Source organism: Sabethes cyaneus, chromosome 3, assembly GCF_943734655.1.
Source record: "Sabethes cyaneus chromosome 3, idSabCyanKW18_F2, whole genome shotgun sequence".
In the NCBI taxonomy this organism is placed as follows: Eukaryota; Metazoa; Arthropoda; class Insecta; order Diptera; family Culicidae; genus Sabethes; species Sabethes cyaneus.
Genome location: NC_071355.1, coordinates 69,153,070 through 69,172,853, shown reverse-complemented (window position 1 = coordinate 69,172,853; position 19,784 = coordinate 69,153,070). Strand labels below are relative to the sequence as shown.

The window sequence follows — 19,784 nt, the reverse complement described above, 5'->3', positions numbered from 1 at the left end:
GAGAGCAAAATCGTGAAGTAAGGGGGTGTTTGCAAGAGCATAATATTTAAATGCGCAAACATTACTGTTTTAGTAAAATGGTCATAACTTCTACAATTTTCAAACGATTGTTATCATTAACCCAATGATTTCTTTGTTTTTTATCGGCCTTTAAGACCCACATTTCAATTGAAATTTTTGAAACGCGTTAATCTTGTCTAAAACCTTTGATAAAGTTGAAAATATTTCAAAAAAATGCGTTCTTTTTTGTTTTGTTGTAAACAAATGCTCAAATATCTACGGTACTATTATTCTTACGAAAAATGATGTTCAACTAATCGATAGCAAATTTTCTGCTCTTTAATATGGGAAAAAGAGATTTGAAATTGATGCACTGCAGCCGGAGAAATTTGTATTTATGTGCATGTACTTTCTTTCTTTAAGCTAAATTTCAACTTTAATGCATATCTCGAAAACTATCCTACTTTAAATTATTCTGACCACATTTTCGGATTCAGCGGTCAATTTTGCATAAAAAATCACTTTCAGCTTACTGAGTTCATAAATGCTGTTAACTATTGGACTGAGAAAATAAGATATCCCGGAGAAAATGATAGGGTCTCAAATTTATGTACGCGCAAATATCTGGCATAGTGGCATCGCTGCGCGTATCCTCTTGGTATTGCGTAAATACCATAATAAAACCAGATTAAGACCGCAATAAAACTTTTATAAAATTCAAGTAAAACCAAGTGGCCTTAGAATTGCTACTTGGGTTCCTATCATATGCCGATAAAGGACAGAACTTGTCAGCTACTGACTGACCGTACAGAACAGCTTAAGCGATGGACTGAACATTTTGAACAACTCTTCCGAGTTTCAGATGTCAGAGAGCTTTTCAGCAATATATGGAAATCCGCAGCTTTTCCGGAAGATTGGATGGAGCGCACATTGGTCAAAGTCCTTAAAAAGGAGACCTAACTGAATGCGGTAATTGGCCTGGCCTCACTTTGCTCTGTATTACTCCAGAATTACGAGATCCAGAAGAAGATAGACGCTGTCCTTCGGCCACAGCAAGTTGGACTCCGTGCTGGCCGATCATGTGTAGACCGTATCACAAAGCTGGGCATTATATTGGAGCAGCTCAACGAATTCCAGGACTCTCTTCTGCTGGTGTTCATTAACTTGACCGTTAATGTTGTTCATTAAGCGTTTGACCGATTTAACCACGAGAACATCTGGGACGCATTTAGGCGTAGAGGAGTTCCAGATAAGCTAATCCATCTCATCGAGGCGTTCTCTTGCAAGGGTTTGCACAACGGCCTCTTGTCCGACCACCGCACCCCCCTCCCCCTGCTGTCATGAGACAGGGCTGCATTTTATCACCGCTGCTGTTTCTCAACGTTATGGATAAGATATTAGTTGAAGCACTTGACAGTAGACCAAATCGAGTATTGCCATGGAATCTTCTAACGATAGAGAAGCTAAATGACCATGACCATGCCGATGGCATTTTCTCGCTAGCACAACGCCGATCGATATACAGAGCAAGTCAAATGACCTCTCCGAGACTTTCAATACAGTAGGTCTTACAGTAATGTAAGAACCAAGTCTATGGTAGTGAACTCTGACAATCCAATCAACCTCACAATATCAAGACATCAGGTTGAGAAGGTGGCGACCTTTCACTATTTTGGTAGCCAAACAACGCTCGATGGTGGTTCCAAGACTCATATAGCAACATGGATCAGGAAGGCCAGGGGCACCTCGGTACCTAGGTATGCAATGCCCAGTGTAGCGATTCATAAATCAGCCGTCCACCCCAGATCAGTCGCTGTTATACGCCGTTCCTAGTCCTGGCTACTGCCGCGTACCCGGTAACTAAGTAACTAAGTAGATGACTACAACGAATTATACCTTTAGTTGCAGCACGAGTACAGTCTTTTGCCAGCTCATTTTAAAATATAATAAAAATTAATTAGACATTCTTTGTTTTACTATCAACACTTTTTTCGGGAATACCTACTGCTAAATTAATACTGTACGGCTTTCGGATCATAAATAGAACTTTCTAAAAGCAACATAACAATATTTTCGGCAAAATTTAGCATTTAAAAACTTAAAATAGATACATAAAAGCTCACTTCAAAATAACGCTTTCGTAAAATAAAATTCCGGCTTATCTAGATAATTGGGTGGTCTTCGAGTACATACATAACTATATAAATCAACAGCATTTTTGTTTCTCTTTTTACCTTATGGCTTTAATGTTTCGACAACTGGACACACCAGAGTTTGCTCACAATAAATAGACATAACTTAAACTGCCTACCTTGTTACAATCTACTCTAATTCCGAAAGGCCACCTAATTTCAGAGCTGGGATGTGTTTTTCTCTTGTTATTGTATCAAGTAACGACTGTGAATTTTGTTTAAGCCTACGAGCGAACTAACACTTTTTGGTTGCTGCTCAACGATAAATTATTGCTCTACCACTATTGTTTTGTCGTTAGTTTTGTTTTTGCTTTGTTTGCTATCCATTCTGCTGTGCTTGCTTAGTAGTTAAGTGTAAAGGAAAACAGCTTCCTATTGATGATGGTTGACGAAAAGCGCCGAAAGGCTGTTGCGCCCGGTTCCGGCGGAGCGGGGACGTTCTCTTCTTTTGTTGGGGGGGAAGTATTGCGTTTTTTGTTTATTTTAATTAAAATATTATGAGTACGTAGAATGTGAGGAAAAACAAATAGAGTATTCATTGTTGCATAATAATAGGGAAAAAACAAATCAATATCATAAAATTTCCAGCGTGTCGTTCTTTTAGAAGGTTTTTGTGTTTTAATGCTAGCACTAATTTTTGGTATTCTCGATATTCTAATATGGCTATTTGCTTGGTTAGTAGTTGAATGAATGCTTGTTTTTTACAAATATTTTTTTTTTGTCTTGCACTACTTTTTTCGACTTTGGACACTGACTTCCTAATGGAAAACGAAGTAACGGACTAGAATGGTTGGGATTTGGATCAGAAACGAAATAAATGCATCAATAATAGGACAGTGCAGTTTCGCGCTCGTTAACAAATTGAAATAATCAGTCGAATTGATGAAGTTTGATTTGTTTTTTAGATGAATTTATGTTGCACTAATTGCGCTAGCTGTTATGCTATGTTTTACTTCGAACTAACACGCTATTTTTTGGCTAAACTAACGGATTAGTCACTACATCTCGTTAGGCGATTGTGCAAATTTGGCGAAGGTATTACGCTAGCAAATTTCAAACCAATTTAGCAGAAGAAATCAGCTTCTTGTGGTGTTGCTTCTACTGTTCTTGTTTTTTAGTGTTTGAAGGTAGCTTTGTTTTGTTTGTATGGAAAGGAAAAACAAGTAAAGTCGTAAATTTATTCATTTGTTTGTGATTGTATGCAGTATATTGTTTGTTGTTACCAATTATATACTAGTAGATGTTCTTCGTGAAATGCCCGTGGATGTGAATAAATAATAATAATAATAATCAGGTAATGAGATAACAACGTGCTGCTCGAGCCACAAATGCTGATACCTGTTACCTGAGATAACATATCAACAACAATTTTACACGCCCATGATATAATGATTATTATGATAATATAAAAACAATAAAGGTAACACATGTTGTAGTACGTAAAGAGTAACTTTTCCACAACTTTTCCAATGGTCTCATTGTCTAAATTATATTTAGACAATACTGGGGTAGATGTGAGGCACAAATTTGAATTTATTTCTTAAAGGTTCGAATTTGATTAACGTAATATTTTCATTATATGAACATAACATAGAAAGTATCTTTCAATTTAAAACTTTAATTTTTTTTTGATATAGCAATATAATCCAATACTACAACTACAAAACTACAACTAAATATCTCAGATACTAAAAACATGTTTCAAACAAATGACTTAAAGCCTCATTACTGGTATAACAAATGTGTAAAATATGGCACATCTAGGTTTATTTGTATCCTTCTACTCGTGTGAGTAAAGTATCGGACAATTCGAGCTGAAACAGCTGAACGGTTCAAAATGCTTTTTTGAAATAAACTTCTAAAATGCATTAGTTTGATTGGTACTGCCTTTTATCGTATTCATCAAAAGTCGACAATGAAAAAGTTGAAGAAGTTTTTACTACTTTTTCCCCAGTAGAGGTCTAATCTACCCCAGTTAGTAATAATTCAACGAAAAGAAATTTAATTTAAAAAAAGAAAAGCAGACTTAGGATGCGATGATCCGAATGAAATTTAAAAGTTAATTGTATGAGTTGTGCGCCGTACCCGCTTGTTACATTATTGGTGAAATAACCTTTGAACTTTGTGTCAGTGTAGTATAATCGTAAAAACCTAATGTATTAATCCTGATGTTCTAGCTAAACGATTAACAAAGTAGGTGAAATTTACATTCGATGTACGAACTAGTCTGGAGGATGTGAACTGATGATTCTACCTAAACCGATCGAGTTTGAGGTTCTAATGGTGGTACAAGAATGGTGCTCTTGTTTCTGTTGTTTTTTTTCTGAACAGTCCGATTATGTCAGTTTCTGTCATATATCAGCCGTATTCATGATAATTATATATGCATGGAGTGCAGCGAAACGATGCGATGAGATAACAACACATTACACAAACACACACGATCATAAAAGCCCTCAACTCAGACGATATGGGCGGTTGGCTTAGCTATTATTGTTTAGTGTGGCCGATAGTGTGGATCATTGTCGACGGTCGTTATCTTACCTCGGCCGCGGGAAAGATTCAGCGCACTGGTGCCACCCGACGCCAGGTGGGGACTGTGGTCCTGCCGGGTGCGGTTGTTCAAGAACTCGCGGATGTGCTGCACGATCAGATCGATGGCCACTGGAATGAGAGGCAACAAACGATTTTAAGTTGATAGCGAAAATTAGTGCTTTTTCTAACAAGAACAAATCATATAACTAAACTTCCTTTTTCGTTTCTAGAAATCAAAAAAGGATGATCTTCCTGGCTCTGTTAGCGAACCATTTGCTAGCTTTTGCAAGCGGTAATCCTTGCTGCTGAAAAATGGGCTTGCCACTTGCTCCTGATGCTCCTTGTGCCACTTGTGATTTTTATCCGGAAAAGAAAATGCTACAAAAAATTGTTTTTGAAGTGAGTCGTTCGTTACTGATGACGAATCCATTACGACAACAGGAAGCGCAAAAAATTGTATGTCACATACATCCAATCTAGAACATCGACGGCAAATAGATGGCTTAACCACCTGGACTTTTGATGGTCTTCAAATTCAGTTGATTCATAAGGGCTTGACAGTCAATATCTCCTAATAGCAGGCTTGAGCGGTGGCACACCGCTTTGAAGAGTCTCCAAATTAAACAGATGATTTCTCATATGGCGGAAGGATTCTGGGATAGCATACCGTTTATTTATAAAAAGAGTAAAAAGCAGTGGTCCGAGGTTGCTTCCCTGCGGTACGCCAGAGATTTTGCGGAACGAGATAGAAAACTCGGGCCTAATCTTCACACTCAACCTACGGTGTGTTAGGTACGATTGTAGTCAATTGCAGAACGGTGTGGAAACTCCCAGCTTCTTCAGCTTAGCACGGATCAAATGCTACTTTCAAGTCCATGTCACTGCATCAATTTGAACTCCTTCATACATGTTGCGCGGATAGAACGAGACGAAATCGACGAGATCCGTGGAGATTGAACGTTTTTTAAAAAAAACCATGCTGGTCTGAGAAAATGTAGTGGTGACAGCTAGCAAACGAAGCGTCCTTCACGATTATCTCGAGCAGTTTAAAGCTGGAGCATAACGATGTAACCGGATAGTGTTAAACTTCGCACTTCTTGTATATTTCTGATTCTTGCCATAGAGCAATGAAAGAGGTCAAGCGAAAACAGTAGAACATTTTCTCAGAATGCAAAATGAAATACCGTCAGGTCCGGCCACTAACGTGTATTTTTATTTTCCGATGGTAGTTTCCAGTGGACTTTCCACAATCTCCTCTGTTGCACGAAAAACGTTGAGGTTGATGACTTCGTTAGGTGTGTTTCTAACAGCAGAGGCAGTTTGTTCCAAGAAAGCATGGAAACGATAGAAAGCCTGCTTGGAGTGTGTAGCAACGAAGTTGCATTTAACGCAAGCAACATTGGTTTTATGATCGTCCAGAAACAGTTCTACAGGCAGGGCGTCTACGTTTTTCTCAGAGTTGGCAAATGACTAGAACTTCTTCGGATTTCTGCGAAGGTATTCTTGGATTTATACACAAAACGGTTGTGCGCTCGAAAATTGCAATAGGCATGGTTAAAGTATTGCTCAGTGGCTTCGTAGCGTGATTTTTTTAAATGCGCGCAGAGCACACGTGAAGAATGACTGCAGGATAACCATATTTCTAACCAGCAGGGTTTCATTCCCAGTAGATTTGTAACAAGGGGCCATCCAGATACCACGTGGACAGAAAAATACCAATTTTCAACCCCCCCGTTCCCCTCCGTGGACAAGCGGGGACATTGGCTCAACCCCCACCCCCCTCCCTTTGTTTGTCCACGTGGACATTTTTTTTTTCTTATGTCAAATTTAACAAAACAGGAATGCATTGTGCTAAATTTTGTTATCAAATTGATTTATGCAGTATTTATTGAAAAAGCTTACGTGAAAGTAAGCTCCAGCCTAAAGGCCCCAACGCAATGCTTACGGATGTTCAGTCGTTGCGGTTTGAGTTCCATGGATTTCCCGTCAATTTTCCGCAGCGTATTAAAATCCGTATGCAAGGTGTTAGAACTTTAATTCTTGTGATCTTGTCTAGTGCAAATTATTATCGACTGCAAGAAAGTCCGTTTCAGTTTGACTTTCGCTTGACGATTCATCTGTGTCCAGAGTATCTTTGTCTAACCAAAGCACCTCAGCTTGGCCGCCTACTTCAACGCAACACAAGACCTTTCTGATGCGATGTGATTCATAAAATTTTCTGGAGGCGAATTGTTTTGGAAATACGTTGCCCATGGATGCCCTTGCATTTGATTTTGAAGCAAAATACAATCCACATTTGGTACAAGCGCGACTTAAATGATAAATGAGTCACTGGTGAATATTCCTGGTGACTGGTGAATATTCCTGGATTCTTCCGTTACCTTTATCATTTTCATAAGGGTGCAAGGATTGTAAACAATAATAATATCTTTATTACTGCATTACATCAAATGTTAGGCTCGGCAATCAACATGTGTACTAACGTAGGCTTAATCTTTTCGATAAGATTTATGCCAGATATGTGCCCTCGTAATGCTCGGTTCATGTGTTTAGGTCAACATATGCCTCAGAAGATAAAACTTTATTTGAGCTCAAAAACAATCACTGATCAATGGTTAATGCTAATACATATGTAGAATTAATTCAACATTGCTCTTTCTAATTTCTATTTTTTAAGGAAAAAAAACTTGTCCACGTAAACATTTTCCATACCCCCTCCCCCCCTTTCGTGGACAAGCGTGGACATTTTCATACCCCCAACCCCCTCTAAGGTGTCCACGTGGTATATGGATGACCCCCAACGAATTTGATAGATTGCACTACCACCTGCTTTGCAGTTCACCGCCTAATTAGCTTCGAGGTACGATGCTAGTCAAACAAACCAGTCGTTGGATGTTCTAATCCCGTCTAGATTGTGCTTCTGGAGCCAGTAGAATCCTTGTACTAGCCCCGTAATTGTCCTGTACTCTAGTAACCGGCTGCGTAGTTCGTGTCGATAAAGACGGGTCAAATTTCAAAACTTTTATACTCAAGGCTTTGCTTCGCTTTGCTGTTTCACAGTTATTGGAACTAGGACGTTGGTTCTTGGTTGATGTAATCTATACGGATTTTAAAGCGATTGCGATAATGTTTTTATGGTCGATATTACTTTGAAAACTACCTCCAATGGGAGCATTGAACAGATTGATGAAGCAGGTTTTCGTCCTGCTTAACTGCGAGAATGCTGCAAGTAAGGCACGGTTCATGCGTTTATTCACGACTTGTTAAAACCTCTGGCGTTCCGCAAGGAAGCAATTTAAGACCACTTTTGTTTGTCATCTTCTTCAATGATTCTCGCGTTGTCGCTTGGCTAAGTGCAAGCTTGTTTACGCTGATGATTTGAAGATTTACGCAGTGATGTATTGCAATGAGAATCGTGTCGCCTTGCAAATGTTGCTGAATGCGTTTACAAACGTAACACAAAACGATGACTTTTCATCGTTCCAAAAAATTGATTCACTATCTTAGATTCACTACAGGGTGGACCGTGGACCATGGAACGGATCATGGCATTCTATTTAATCCAAAGTTTATCTTTAATGCCCATTATATGTTGATTCTTTGTAAGGCAAACCGGCAAGTGGCTTTATCTCAAAAAATTGCCAAGAACTTTACGGATCCGTACTGCCTGAAGGCGTTGTATTGCTCCTTCGCTAGAACGATCCTTAAAAACGCTTCGTTAATACGGGCTTGCTCTCAGCCAATTTGCATCAATCGAATCTGCGTTCGAGTTTGACAAGGCTACATCTATATTTGTTGAAAGAGTTAGGAGATGGAATTATTATAATTTATAGATACATTTTTCAGACAAACCTGTCAGATGAATTACCAGAAATAAACAAATATCGGACGGTTTATTACACTCATTTAAACTCAACTCACTCAACGAACTTGCACAAAGCATTTTTATGAAAAGTAAGGACTGCAGGCACGACCGTCAATAAAATTGCTCATGGCAGGTGGCCAAATCTGTACAGGTATTCTTGCCGGAAATCTCGCTTGCTATGGACTCCACAACCTTACGGTCTAGCAAACTTTACCCCCTTAAAACGCTTTTAAGACCGGTAGTTCTCTAAAGGCACGAGACGTGGATAATACTGAACGGCGGCTAACGATTTGTCAGCACTGATCATTTATGAACGCCGTGGGTTTGAGACTATCTTGGGCAGAGTATGTGATGTAAGAACGATGAACATCGCTAAAGCGGGGACAATGATGTTTGTCTCGAATCCGACTGGTACCAGACGCAGAGGCATCGATGCCAGATTTATGAAAATTTTCGAAGACCTACAACAGATTTGTCCGAGTTTTGTAGAAGTACGGGTTCAGTAATGTATAAACTCTAGTAAATTATCCAGATTTTTTCATATTTCTACGGCATCTTTCAGATATTTTAGATCTAGCAATTCACAATAAGTAAAATCTACCATCTGTGCGCAAATATGCGCAGCAGTAATTAAACCAAGTGACACAGTACCTAGTAAAAAGGGACGTTAAAAAACTGCAGACAGATAGCCATGGACCTGGTGTGTTAACGTAACATTGATTTCTTGTGTACATTAACTCATAAACGTGCACTGTCAAGGTCAACACGAAGCTAGACCCGACGCAACAACACGATCAATACGAAGAAAGTGTTCCACGCGCAGCTGGCAGCACCGTACGGCAACTGTTCGCCACGGGACATCAAGATCGTCATCGAAGATATGAGGGAGACTCAGGTCGGATGGTAAGGGTCCACAGCTACGCGCGCTTGCTGAATGAGGCTCTACATTCCTCTGTGAAGTTAGGTGCTTCGACCGTCGAAGATGCATGAGCAGGATACGCGTCTGGCGGAGAAAAAGAGGTTGGATAAATTGTCTAAACATTGCTATGACTGAGAATTTGGCCGAGTATCGACGAACGTTTCGACCACAATTCTGAGGAAGAAAAAGCGCCAGAGGTAGGACAAAGATTGCGAAAAGTTAGAACAACTATTTCGGGCTAATGACACGCGCAAGTTTTATAAGAAGGCGAATTAATCTCATAAGAAAACCTGATCACAAACGAGTGCGAGGTAGTTTACATATTGAAGTAAATTTTAACATCTTATGAACATCACAATGGCAAAAGAGCGGAAGCAGCCGGAAAGTGGACAATAGCAGCGTCCTTGCACCCAATCTTGAAGGAATTCAGAAAATTGAAAGAAATTTGAGAAATCGTACAATTAGGGACTAATAGAGCCACATAAAAGGACCGACTCACGTCATTCAGAACTCTTTAAATATGGTAAGGAGCCATTAGCAACGGCACTTGATTGCATAATTTGTAGAATTTGGAAGGAATGGATGCAAGGCGCGATTTGTCCTATCTGTAAAACTGACGATCGATTCAATTGATGTAATTAACAGGGGACATTACGCTGATCAATACCAATTGCAAGGTGCGTTCCAGATCTTGGCGTCGTCTATCGCCAATAGCAGGAGCATTCATAGAGTAGCATCAGGCGGGCTTTGTGGGGACCAGATGTTTACATTCCGAAGAATCTTCCAGAAGATATAATCGATCTTGCCATATTCGAACAAAAGGGATAGCGGACTATTTTTGGTGGAGTAAAAGCGGAAAGCGGAGAGTTACACAGGCGTATGAGTTACAAACTGCCGGCAGTACTTGAAGAGACTCCCATTGTGTACTTAGTGAAAATCGGGAGGCTACAGTGGGTCGACCACATAGGATGACTGTGCAGCGAAATCTGTTTCTCTTCAGGAACCCCACCGGCACTGAGAATAAAGGGGCCCTACTTGCTAGAAGGCTCGACCAGGTAAAGGTGACTTGCGATATCGAGACGTTCAACGAATTGACGACGAGCAGCCCAGGACCGAATACAATGGAAACAAGTTCTTGATACAGCACGAGCCACTTCGGTTCTATGCTACTAGAGGAGGGGAATGGGAATTATTCAGAAATCAACGAATCATATCTTCGGGAACGGCTATGGCAGATAATGCACGAATGTGGATTTCCGGAAAGTTACTCCGGACCAAGTGATGTATTGCGTGTGTGTCTTGAGGATACTCTCGAATCGAAACTCACAGAGGCTTGTAATGAGAGGATAGACTGATGTTTTGTATGTTGTTTAACATCGGTATTGAGAAAGTGTTCCGGTGAGCGGGTTTCAAAACGAGAGGAAAGGTTTTCAACAAGGCTTTGCAACTCATCATTATTACTAGAAACTTAGCGATGGCGAAGGCCATGTACGCAAAACTTAAAACGGAGGCTTGAAGAATAAATTCGAGGTCAAAAATCAATGCGTCGAAAACTAAAAAAAAGGCGGAAAAGGCTCAAGACAAAACAACACAAGCAGCCTAAAATTGTTGCTTTTATTCCAGTTATGATAGAATTTATAACCAATTTGGATCATAAAAACTGCCATAAGTTTTTAGTTACTTATTTAGTTACTTGAAAATCGCAAGAAAAATCTGCTGTCAAATAGATGAAGTATGGATAACTATAAAAATCAGAAAAATGGTGACAAAATTAAACTGGTTTTTTCCGAAAAATCACACAAAGGCCCAATGTTCTTGAAAGTGGTTGTGGAGGAATATGGAACACTGACTATAAATAAATAGCTCAATGAGGATCGCTGGTTTTGAAATCGCACCTGCTTGACTCTGGGGCTAGTTATCCACATATAGCACTAGCGCTAAGCAGGAATCCAAAACGAAGAAAATTGTTCCTCTTTTTTAGGAACAGACTTTTAGTCGAGCATCATCATGAAGTTATCGAGCTGCAGTTTGGTTTTATCAGGAGCGTGTCCCTTTGAAAATAGCAAATTTCTGCAGTTTATCCAACCACAGAAGAGATTTTCTGATTAATTTATAGAGTGTGAAATAGTCCACTCGAAGCTTGAAAAGTAATTTTTGTTTGTCAAAATGTTACAACTATCAATCAATGCATAATTATAACCATAAAACTATTCCACCAGAATATCTCCAGAAACGTGGAGCCAAATTTTACGAGTATATATTTTCATTGAACCTCGGTCTAATTTGGTTCTTTCAAGAATATTTGCATAAAAATCAAACAGAAATCAACAGAGTGTCAAAGTGTGATTACAATTACCCTAATTTTTGACGACGGGCTGGTAAAAGTTAAACAAGGCCCTACCCTAATCAATATCAAAGTAGTAAGCAAAACGAGTGTGTTGGAACAACACAGCAGATTAACATAACAAAACAATGTATAGGTACCTTGCAAGCACCATATTCAAAACAGTGCCTAATTCTGAACAGTTGCAAATTTTTCATAAATAATAACAAAACTCTGGCTATTTAAACCATATTATTAAATATGAAATCATCAGATGTAGTGAATAAGGCAGTGAATGTAGTGAATTAGGCACTGTTCTGAATATGGTGCTTGCATGGTATATGAGAGAAATATGAAATAATAATTCTAAAAGAAGGACGAATAACCAAAAATTAGTACTCTATCCTGCTTCAATTCCGCGCAGCACCTAATGTCGCCTTTTAAATCGAATTGCTAAAACATTGTAACTTATAAAAATTTTCCAGAAACTATCAACCAAGTTCGCTGATGGCTTCGGAGAATCTAGTATAAATTAGAGCAACTTGATTCAAAATACACTCCACTGGGCATTGACGGAATTAGAGCAGGCTCCGGTTAACACACATGAATCCCTTTCGAACCAATTTTCTTTCCAATTAGAGCATTCGGAACATGTTTTTGATGCCAATATGGGATTTACTATCGGCTAAATGAAAAGAAACCATGCGTGTTTTCGATTCGTCCATTTATTTGATCTCCCCCAGAAAGGGTTTAGTGTGTGTGTGTATACTTAAGCTCGAGTTCAACAATTAGTACAATTCGGTTGGCTTAGAACATTACGCTTAACTAGAATTGATCATTGACATTTTTCACAGGAATTATCTACTATGATGCTACGGGAAGGAAAATACATTCGAGGTGAGGAATGTAGGGTGAAAATGCATTCCGTTTGGTTATCAAATTGATAGGGTTGAACAAAGGCGCTTGTTAATACTTTATAGAACGCCTACAAGAAGCCCACAGATAATAGGCAGCATTGGATATTCTAATGGAAAACTTATGGAACTAAATCTTGCGCAAGCAGCTGCCCAGAGCCGCCAGTTCTAGTTTGGCTTAGTATTGGATACTACTTTGTGTGCTTAACATTCAGCTCCTTTTATGAAGCTGTCGGACACGATGTGAATCGAATGTGTAAACCAAATTATCAAGCAAAGCGCATCCCTAAGCGTGTGGCGCACCGTTTGCGAACGCGTGTGAAATGTGAGACTTTTGTGTTCCGTTGACTGTGGTTCCATTTCCAGCATTAATATGCATTATCTCGCTAATGTGGTGCACTATTAGGTCAATCGCAACTGTAAAAATGATATCATAATAAAGCAAAACCGTGGGTGTGCGGGTGGAAAAGGTTGTGATAGAGTTGGTAGTAAAATATAGGTTGTGAGAAGCGATAAACGGAAACCTCGGCGGTGAGTTGGAATAGTAGTGATAATAACGAAAGAAGTAAACTGCAAAAATTACTGCCGTTTTTCTAGTTTTGACGAAAATTGAATTAAAATGTTTGGTTAATTGAGTGAATTATTCGTTGTTCATTTAGTAAACTCAGTCTTCTCGTGTAAATTTTATCTTATAGATTATGACGAACATAGCAAATAAAATGCAATGAATGAAACAGAACACGAAAACATTAGTCAAACAGCAAACATACCTGTATTATCAGCACCACGTGGAATAATAACGTCCGCAAATTTTTTAGTCTAGAAAATATTGAAACATTGTTGGAAAAATTCTTCTGATAGTTGTGTATAAAGACCTATATGATACTTACTGGTGAACAAAACTCTTCGAAGGCCGGTTTTACGAAGGTCATATAAGCATTCAAGACCTGATCTAAATCTCGCCCTCTTTCTTTGATGTCTCTAGGCACTGTAAATAAAATAAACCGTATAAATAATTTAAGTATGAGTGGTAATTTCAATAAGAGGGACAGAGGAGCTGTCACGCGCAAGTTATATCAGGAGCTTAACTAATCTCGCAAGGGCTACGCACCGCACTTGACATGTGACGAGACGTGAAAAAAAATATCAAGAAACGAGCGCGAGATGTGAAAGAGTAGGGTAACCAACCTATTTTGGACCCCATCAGCAGCTGTACATAATTTGGACACTTGCATTTGATTTTGCTGTAAGTGTCCAAATTATGTACAGCTGCTGAGGGGGTCCAAAATACGTTGGTTACCCTAACAATTTCAAAGCTCGTCAGTGGGAAAAAAATTAATAGAAATAAAACTCATTTAGTTTATACGAATAGTGGACACCAGCGGACAAATTGACGCTGCCTAAGCACTTCCGTGATCAATCGAATGTATCTAAGTGACAATCTGATCGTTTTACGTTAAAATAGGAGCTTCTCTGCAGAGTGTATCCGACGTCCCTCAGGACTATAAGCTCACGCATCTTTCGTTTTCATCACTCGTTAACGAGCTTTTTATTGTATTGATATTTGTATAAGGCCTGTTTAACCACCCAGTTGGGGGAACAGGAATACTTGAATACTTTTGTCAACTGGTGTGCAACAAATTATTTAACGTTAAGTATAGACATGTGCCACATAATTTCGTTTCACCGAAAGCATGTGCCAATCGAGTATAACTACACTATTATGGGCCACTGCCTCCTCCGTGTACTGCGCGTCAATGACCTGGGAGTGCTGTTAGACAACGAGCTAACGACTTCTTGATATCCAGCCTTTGAAATTGAGACGACGAATTGCCCAAGCTGTTTTTACTGCGAAGCTCCTATCCAATCATTTGCCCTGCTGTAAGCTACTAGAGCAGCTTTACAAATACAGCAGTCTCCCTAATAAGGCGGTTTCGAATAAGAACGTTTCCAATAAGGATGGTCTCGACTCTCGAGTGATCCCATTAAGGCGATGGAACGCCCTTATTGGAGGCTACGTAGCATATGGGAATTGACTTAATTGGTTCCAACATGGAATAACTCGTTACCCTGACCGTATAAAACGTTGGTGTCTTCGACATAGTTGTTCAGTTGATCAAGGGGTTTTCGTTGGATTATAGAATTTCGAAATTGTCTCACTACGCGGCGCTAGTATATACATAATATTCCTATATAGGCTGTGTCTTGCACTGTTGACTATCTAAAAGGTTGCGGTCTTCGGGAAAATAGTGCATAATTGACTCAACCGGCGGCGCTTGCGTATTTGGAAATACAAGAAGTTACTTTCTACGGAAAGGTTGTTTAAGTGACAGTGGTATTTATCTAGTTAATATTTTGTTCGGGAAATTAGTTAATATTTTGTTCGTTATTCAACACCATGCTGGGCGGTTACAAAAATTCACTGCAAACTGCAACGTTAGCAGTCGATGACATTGCTTAGAATTTTTTCACTGGTCGCATAAAACTTGCAACAGACATGCAAAATATATTGCAACACGAGCTGGATGACTAAAAGTAACATTACGTATGACGTAACCTCACATTATTAACGCTGTGTGACATTAGGCCGTATGAATAAAACAGTTTACTTTGCTTTTCCCGTTTAAATCGTATGAGAGCATTTGCTCTATATCTTTTATTCATACGACCTATTAATGCTTATTAAGTTGTAGCAAGTTTCGATTTATAAAAAATTAGTGATAAAAATGGAACAATTTTCTATGATTACATAATTTTTCATGAATCCTTAAGAATGATTAGAAAGTAGCTCAGAGGTGGGCACCGCTAACCGAAACTTTAGCTTCGCTAACAGCTAACCCACTAAATCAAAACGTTAGCTTCGATAACCGCTAACCGCTAAATCAACCAAAAATTTAGCGGAAGCTAACGCTAACCGCCAAATTTCTTAGCACTGTAGATTTGGCAATACTTTGATCATCGCTAATTAAAAGCAGGAAGAGAAAATCATCATTGCAAAGATCTAAGAAAAAGTACATTAATTAATTTCGTGAAAAAAATTGCAAGCATTTACGAAAAATGTTTGAACATTATCGCTTACCGCATTAGCACATTAAAAAAGGTATTTCCATGTGACAAGACATAGCTTTCTCGATTTTTCATTAGAGTTTTCCATCGCTGTGAAAGTTTTTGTGAAAGCCTTCCAAATAAAAATAAAAGCAAAACACAAACAACAATTTCGCAAATGCAGTGTCATTACCCATTCATCCATCCATCATCCGTTATACTGTTACGCAGTCTTTGAAAAGCAAACTAGAAAAAATATTTACCTCTTCTAGCCAATCTCGTATCGGAATCCGTATCCACGAACAACTTCATGTGAAACAGATCGCGAATCTCCGGGTAGTAGAACACTAGAATGCCTTCGAACAGTACCACGTCAGCCGGATAGATAACGAGCTTCCGGTCCGGACAGATGGAATTTGTCCGATAATCATACTCGTTGATTTCTACCTTTTTCCCCTGCAGTACATCCTGTAGTGTTTTCAGCATCAGCTGCTCGTTAAACGCATCCGGATGGTCAAAGTTGAACTGCCCCCGCAGAGCTCGTGCCTTTTCTGCCGGAGTCAGCTCCCGGTAGAAACTGTCCTGGCTAATGGTAACAACCTGTGGAAAGGAAAATATGAATTGGGATTGTAAATCGTGCAACTGATTCATTTATCTCTTTTTTGCTTCCTTAAAACTAAAAATTTTAATGTTAAATCCTATCAAAATAGAACCACCGAAACAGGTATGCCACTTTTCAATACCGTCATCCGGGGATACTTGCAAAACTTTTGCGCATGCCGCTTTTGACAGCTCTAACGCATTTGTTTATTTACGTCGTTTACGTAACCATTTGTAGTCAATGCCGTTTTAAAGAAGGGACGTTTACCTATTGTTTAGTTAAGTTAAATCCATTATATCATTGTTTTGCTTATTTTTATACGATTGGAAAATAATTTCACTTTAAGGGTAGGAAAAATGGATGTGCAAAGTTGCGCTAGTTCATTGACATGAAATTATTTTTTATCGTTTAGTTCCTGTACACAATTAGTGCATCATATAAGCTAACAAATAGCAACCTTGAGCTTTGTTTATGTTTTGAACTTGGAGAAGAAACGATGAATTCGTGTTCGTGTTGTTGCAGCACTTATAAAATAGATAATTATCGTAATAGATAGTATGTACAAAGTAAGTTTGCATCTGTACGGTGTTATTTTCTCTACTGCCATCTTCAGAAAAATTAAAATTATGAAAAATTCCACGTGCCTTGAAAAGGTAATTTGGAGTTACATGTTACATTTCCACCGGATATTTTTAAAATAGCGATATACGAAATTGGGAAGCAAAGCATGCCTCTAGTATCACGTGTTTTACTGCAAACACACTCAAAATATCTTAAAATAGTCATTCGCGGTTTGAAATCAAATTTAAAATCATCAGAAACGCCAAATCAGAAAAGTTTTGCAAGTAACCCCGTTTGCTGGGTAACTTGCAACACTCCTACTTTCGGTTCATTCTACAGATTGATTTAGTTGATATTTTTTTCATATAATCATAAATCACAAGTTTTGGCTACTTACACTTGGACCTAAAAGATATACTTCGAAAGTTATACTAAGTCAAAGTTCAAAAGTGTTGCAAGTATCCCCGGGTGACGGTAACATAAACCTGCATTACAAAATCATAGGTCCTTTTGACCGTTGAATTTTATCCCCTGAATTTATGCCAAATAGAAAATTTTAAATTTTGGTACCTAGCAATAAAAATAATATTAGGAAAGGAGGAGGAATTTCTTTGTTTTGTAAGCAAAATTTATGCCTTGGTAGGTATGAACATTTTTGAAACAAGATGTTCAGGTTGATGTTAATTTTTTCATCGTATTTGTAATTTTCTCATTTAAAAGTGTGTTTTGCATAACATCTGCCTATCATGATGCAAAGAACTGGAAATCAGTTTTGGATCCGGCACTCAAAAAACAAAATTTCATGTGAAATATCCCATGCAGATGAAAACTTGGCAGACCAGTGTATGTGACCAACGCAATGCGAGAGTGAAGCGTACTTATTACGTAAACAATATTTATTAGTTCCACTTGGTTAAACTTTACACTTACTTGTCTTTGTGCGTGGTCCATGTCCTCCTGGCCCAGCTGTTCCATAATCCGTTTGCAAACCGTAGACTAGAACAATGCGAAATACACGAAACAGGGGATGTTATTTATAAGCTTCATTTTTCTTGTGGAATCAATATAACATTGCAAAAATTTTGCAATGGCTTGGATTGTAAATAGCTATCCTCTCCAATTGCATTTGCGTATTAAAACTTTTCTACCTTGCCACTAGCCGTGCCACCGCCAACACCTATCAAAAACGGTGTTTTCACTCCATTTTCCGAGCCGTTTGTTTTCATTTCGGTATCGATCTTTTCACTGGCACTGGTTTCTCCCATGCAGGTTCAACTTTTTGCAATTAACTCTAATAAATTTCACAAAATTCAATTGATTTCACACTTTTTCGCAAACGTCGTATGCTGAATCGATTGGAAGGAATTTGAGAAGACAAATTTTGACATTTCAGACAGAGATGCCAGATATTCTTAAAATATTCCTAAACTACTTGAACAGCGAAGCGGCAAAAAAACTGCTAGAATATAGCAGACGAGGGGTCCCTCCCGAGCGAAGCTGCCGAATCAGTCAACTCTGAAATACTCACAGCAAGAGATACGCGGAAACTAAAGCCAACGATTTGGCATCAGTGTACAAAAACTGCCAGCACTTTCTGCGGAGCAAAATGCTGTAGCAGTGTGACTTGATTGTTTTCAACATGATCCGCTTCTGTTTTGTTTATATTCAATTTTGCACAATAGAGCGATATATCTTGGTGCGTGACAATAGCTTAAGTAGATTTCATAACTATTTCAATACTTGTTAGTCAAACATTTAAGCAAACAGTATGCATGTTCGATTGGCTCCCTTTTGACAATTCTCGCTGCTCGATTGGCTTCCAAGATGGCTGGTGCCGCGTATCTCTCACCTCTGAGTGTTTCTAGTCAACTCAACTTTTAGTCATTCAAAATAAGAACGGTGCCGTTCAAATATTACATAACGCAGCAGGGGGAGGGGGTATGTTGAATTTCTGTTACAACCTGTTACGCATTTGCTATGGGGACGGGGCTTTGAGCGACAATGTTGCGCGTAACTTCATAAACAAAGATATTGAAAAAATAAACTGGTTAGAAAATATATATACAACTACTCAAAAACTAATTACTCGACATTTGTCAGCTAAATTGCATTAAGTTACTGTGTCGCAATCAGCGGCAGAGCGATCGAGCATATATACAGCTGTAAAAGTTACGTGTTACGTGTATGGGTGGGGGTGTATGGAACAATTGTTACAAATTGTTACTAGGGGGTGGGGGGCTCGTAAAAATGGCGTTTTTGGCGTTACCTAATATTTGAATGGCTCCAAATAACGGATAAAAATTAAAGAAACTGACTAAAGAAATGACTTTGGAGCTCAGTCACTCGCGGCTAAAGAAACTGACTAAAAAAGTGCCATGCAGGTAGGCTCATTTTCGGTTCGTCGAAACCAAGTGGGCATGAATCTCGATGAAAACTTCTGAATCTTTTGCTCGAACACTTGCGGAGTATCAGTCGATGAACGCGTTAGAAAATATAACTGCAAGCTACACTCAAAATATTCTGCACATAACTAATGGTAAATTTCCATATGAAATTCTAGATGATTATCATGTGCCGCATATAAACACAATCCGCCAAGAAATACACATAGAAATTATACGGATATGAATAGTATGTGCAATTATACACATAAAAAATATACGCATATGAATAGTATGTGCAAAAGTTTCGCGTACCCATAAATTATAACTATGTGGCATATAAAGTTCATTGACCAGGCACATTGCAAAAATCTATGTGTGGGACACATAGAAACTATACGAAAAGTTTTCTTAGTGTAGAGTGACTATATAGAGAGTTGCGACAATG

General features: G+C 38.7%; 1 protein-coding gene across 3 annotated transcripts; it reads right to left on the bottom strand.

The window, feature by feature from the left end:
* Positions 1-2,062: 2,062 nt before the first annotated feature.
* On the bottom strand, positions 2,063-18,305 carry LOC128744754 (uridine-cytidine kinase). 3 transcript variants are annotated; one of them, XM_053841967.1, is made up of 7 exons: positions 18,104-18,305; positions 17,886-17,951; positions 16,057-16,393; positions 13,639-13,736; positions 13,519-13,567; positions 4,737-4,856; positions 2,063-2,637 (listed from the first exon to the last, which is right to left on the bottom strand). In XM_053841967.1, exons 1-7 carry the CDS (start codon positions 18,218-18,220, stop codon positions 2,534-2,536), a joined length of 891 nt encoding a protein of 296 aa, XP_053697942.1. In that variant the 5' UTR covers positions 18,221-18,305; the 3' UTR covers positions 2,063-2,533. The 3 variants fall into 3 exon arrangements, with proteins under 3 accessions (XP_053697942.1, XP_053697943.1, XP_053697945.1); XM_053841968.1 differs by having other exon boundaries at positions 2,523-3,323; XM_053841970.1 differs by lacking the exons at positions 2,063-2,637; positions 4,737-4,856 and adding an exon at positions 12,559-13,165.
* Positions 18,306-19,784: the final 1,479 nt, after the last annotated feature.

Bases quoted from the DNA above. Each gene is read 5' to 3' on its own strand.
- LOC128744754 (XM_053841967.1), bottom strand. From the start codon at position 18,220: ATGGGAGAAACCAGTGCCAGTGAAAAGATCGATACCGAAATGAAAACA. The intron at 13,737-16,056 runs GTAAATATTTTT...TTTTATTTACAG, and splicing joins TACGAGATTGGCTAGAAGAG to TGCCTAGAGACATCAAAGAA. The intron at 13,568-13,638 runs GTAAGTATCATA...AATATTTTCTAG, and splicing joins TCGAAGAGTTTTGTTCACCA to ACTAAAAAATTTGCGGACGT.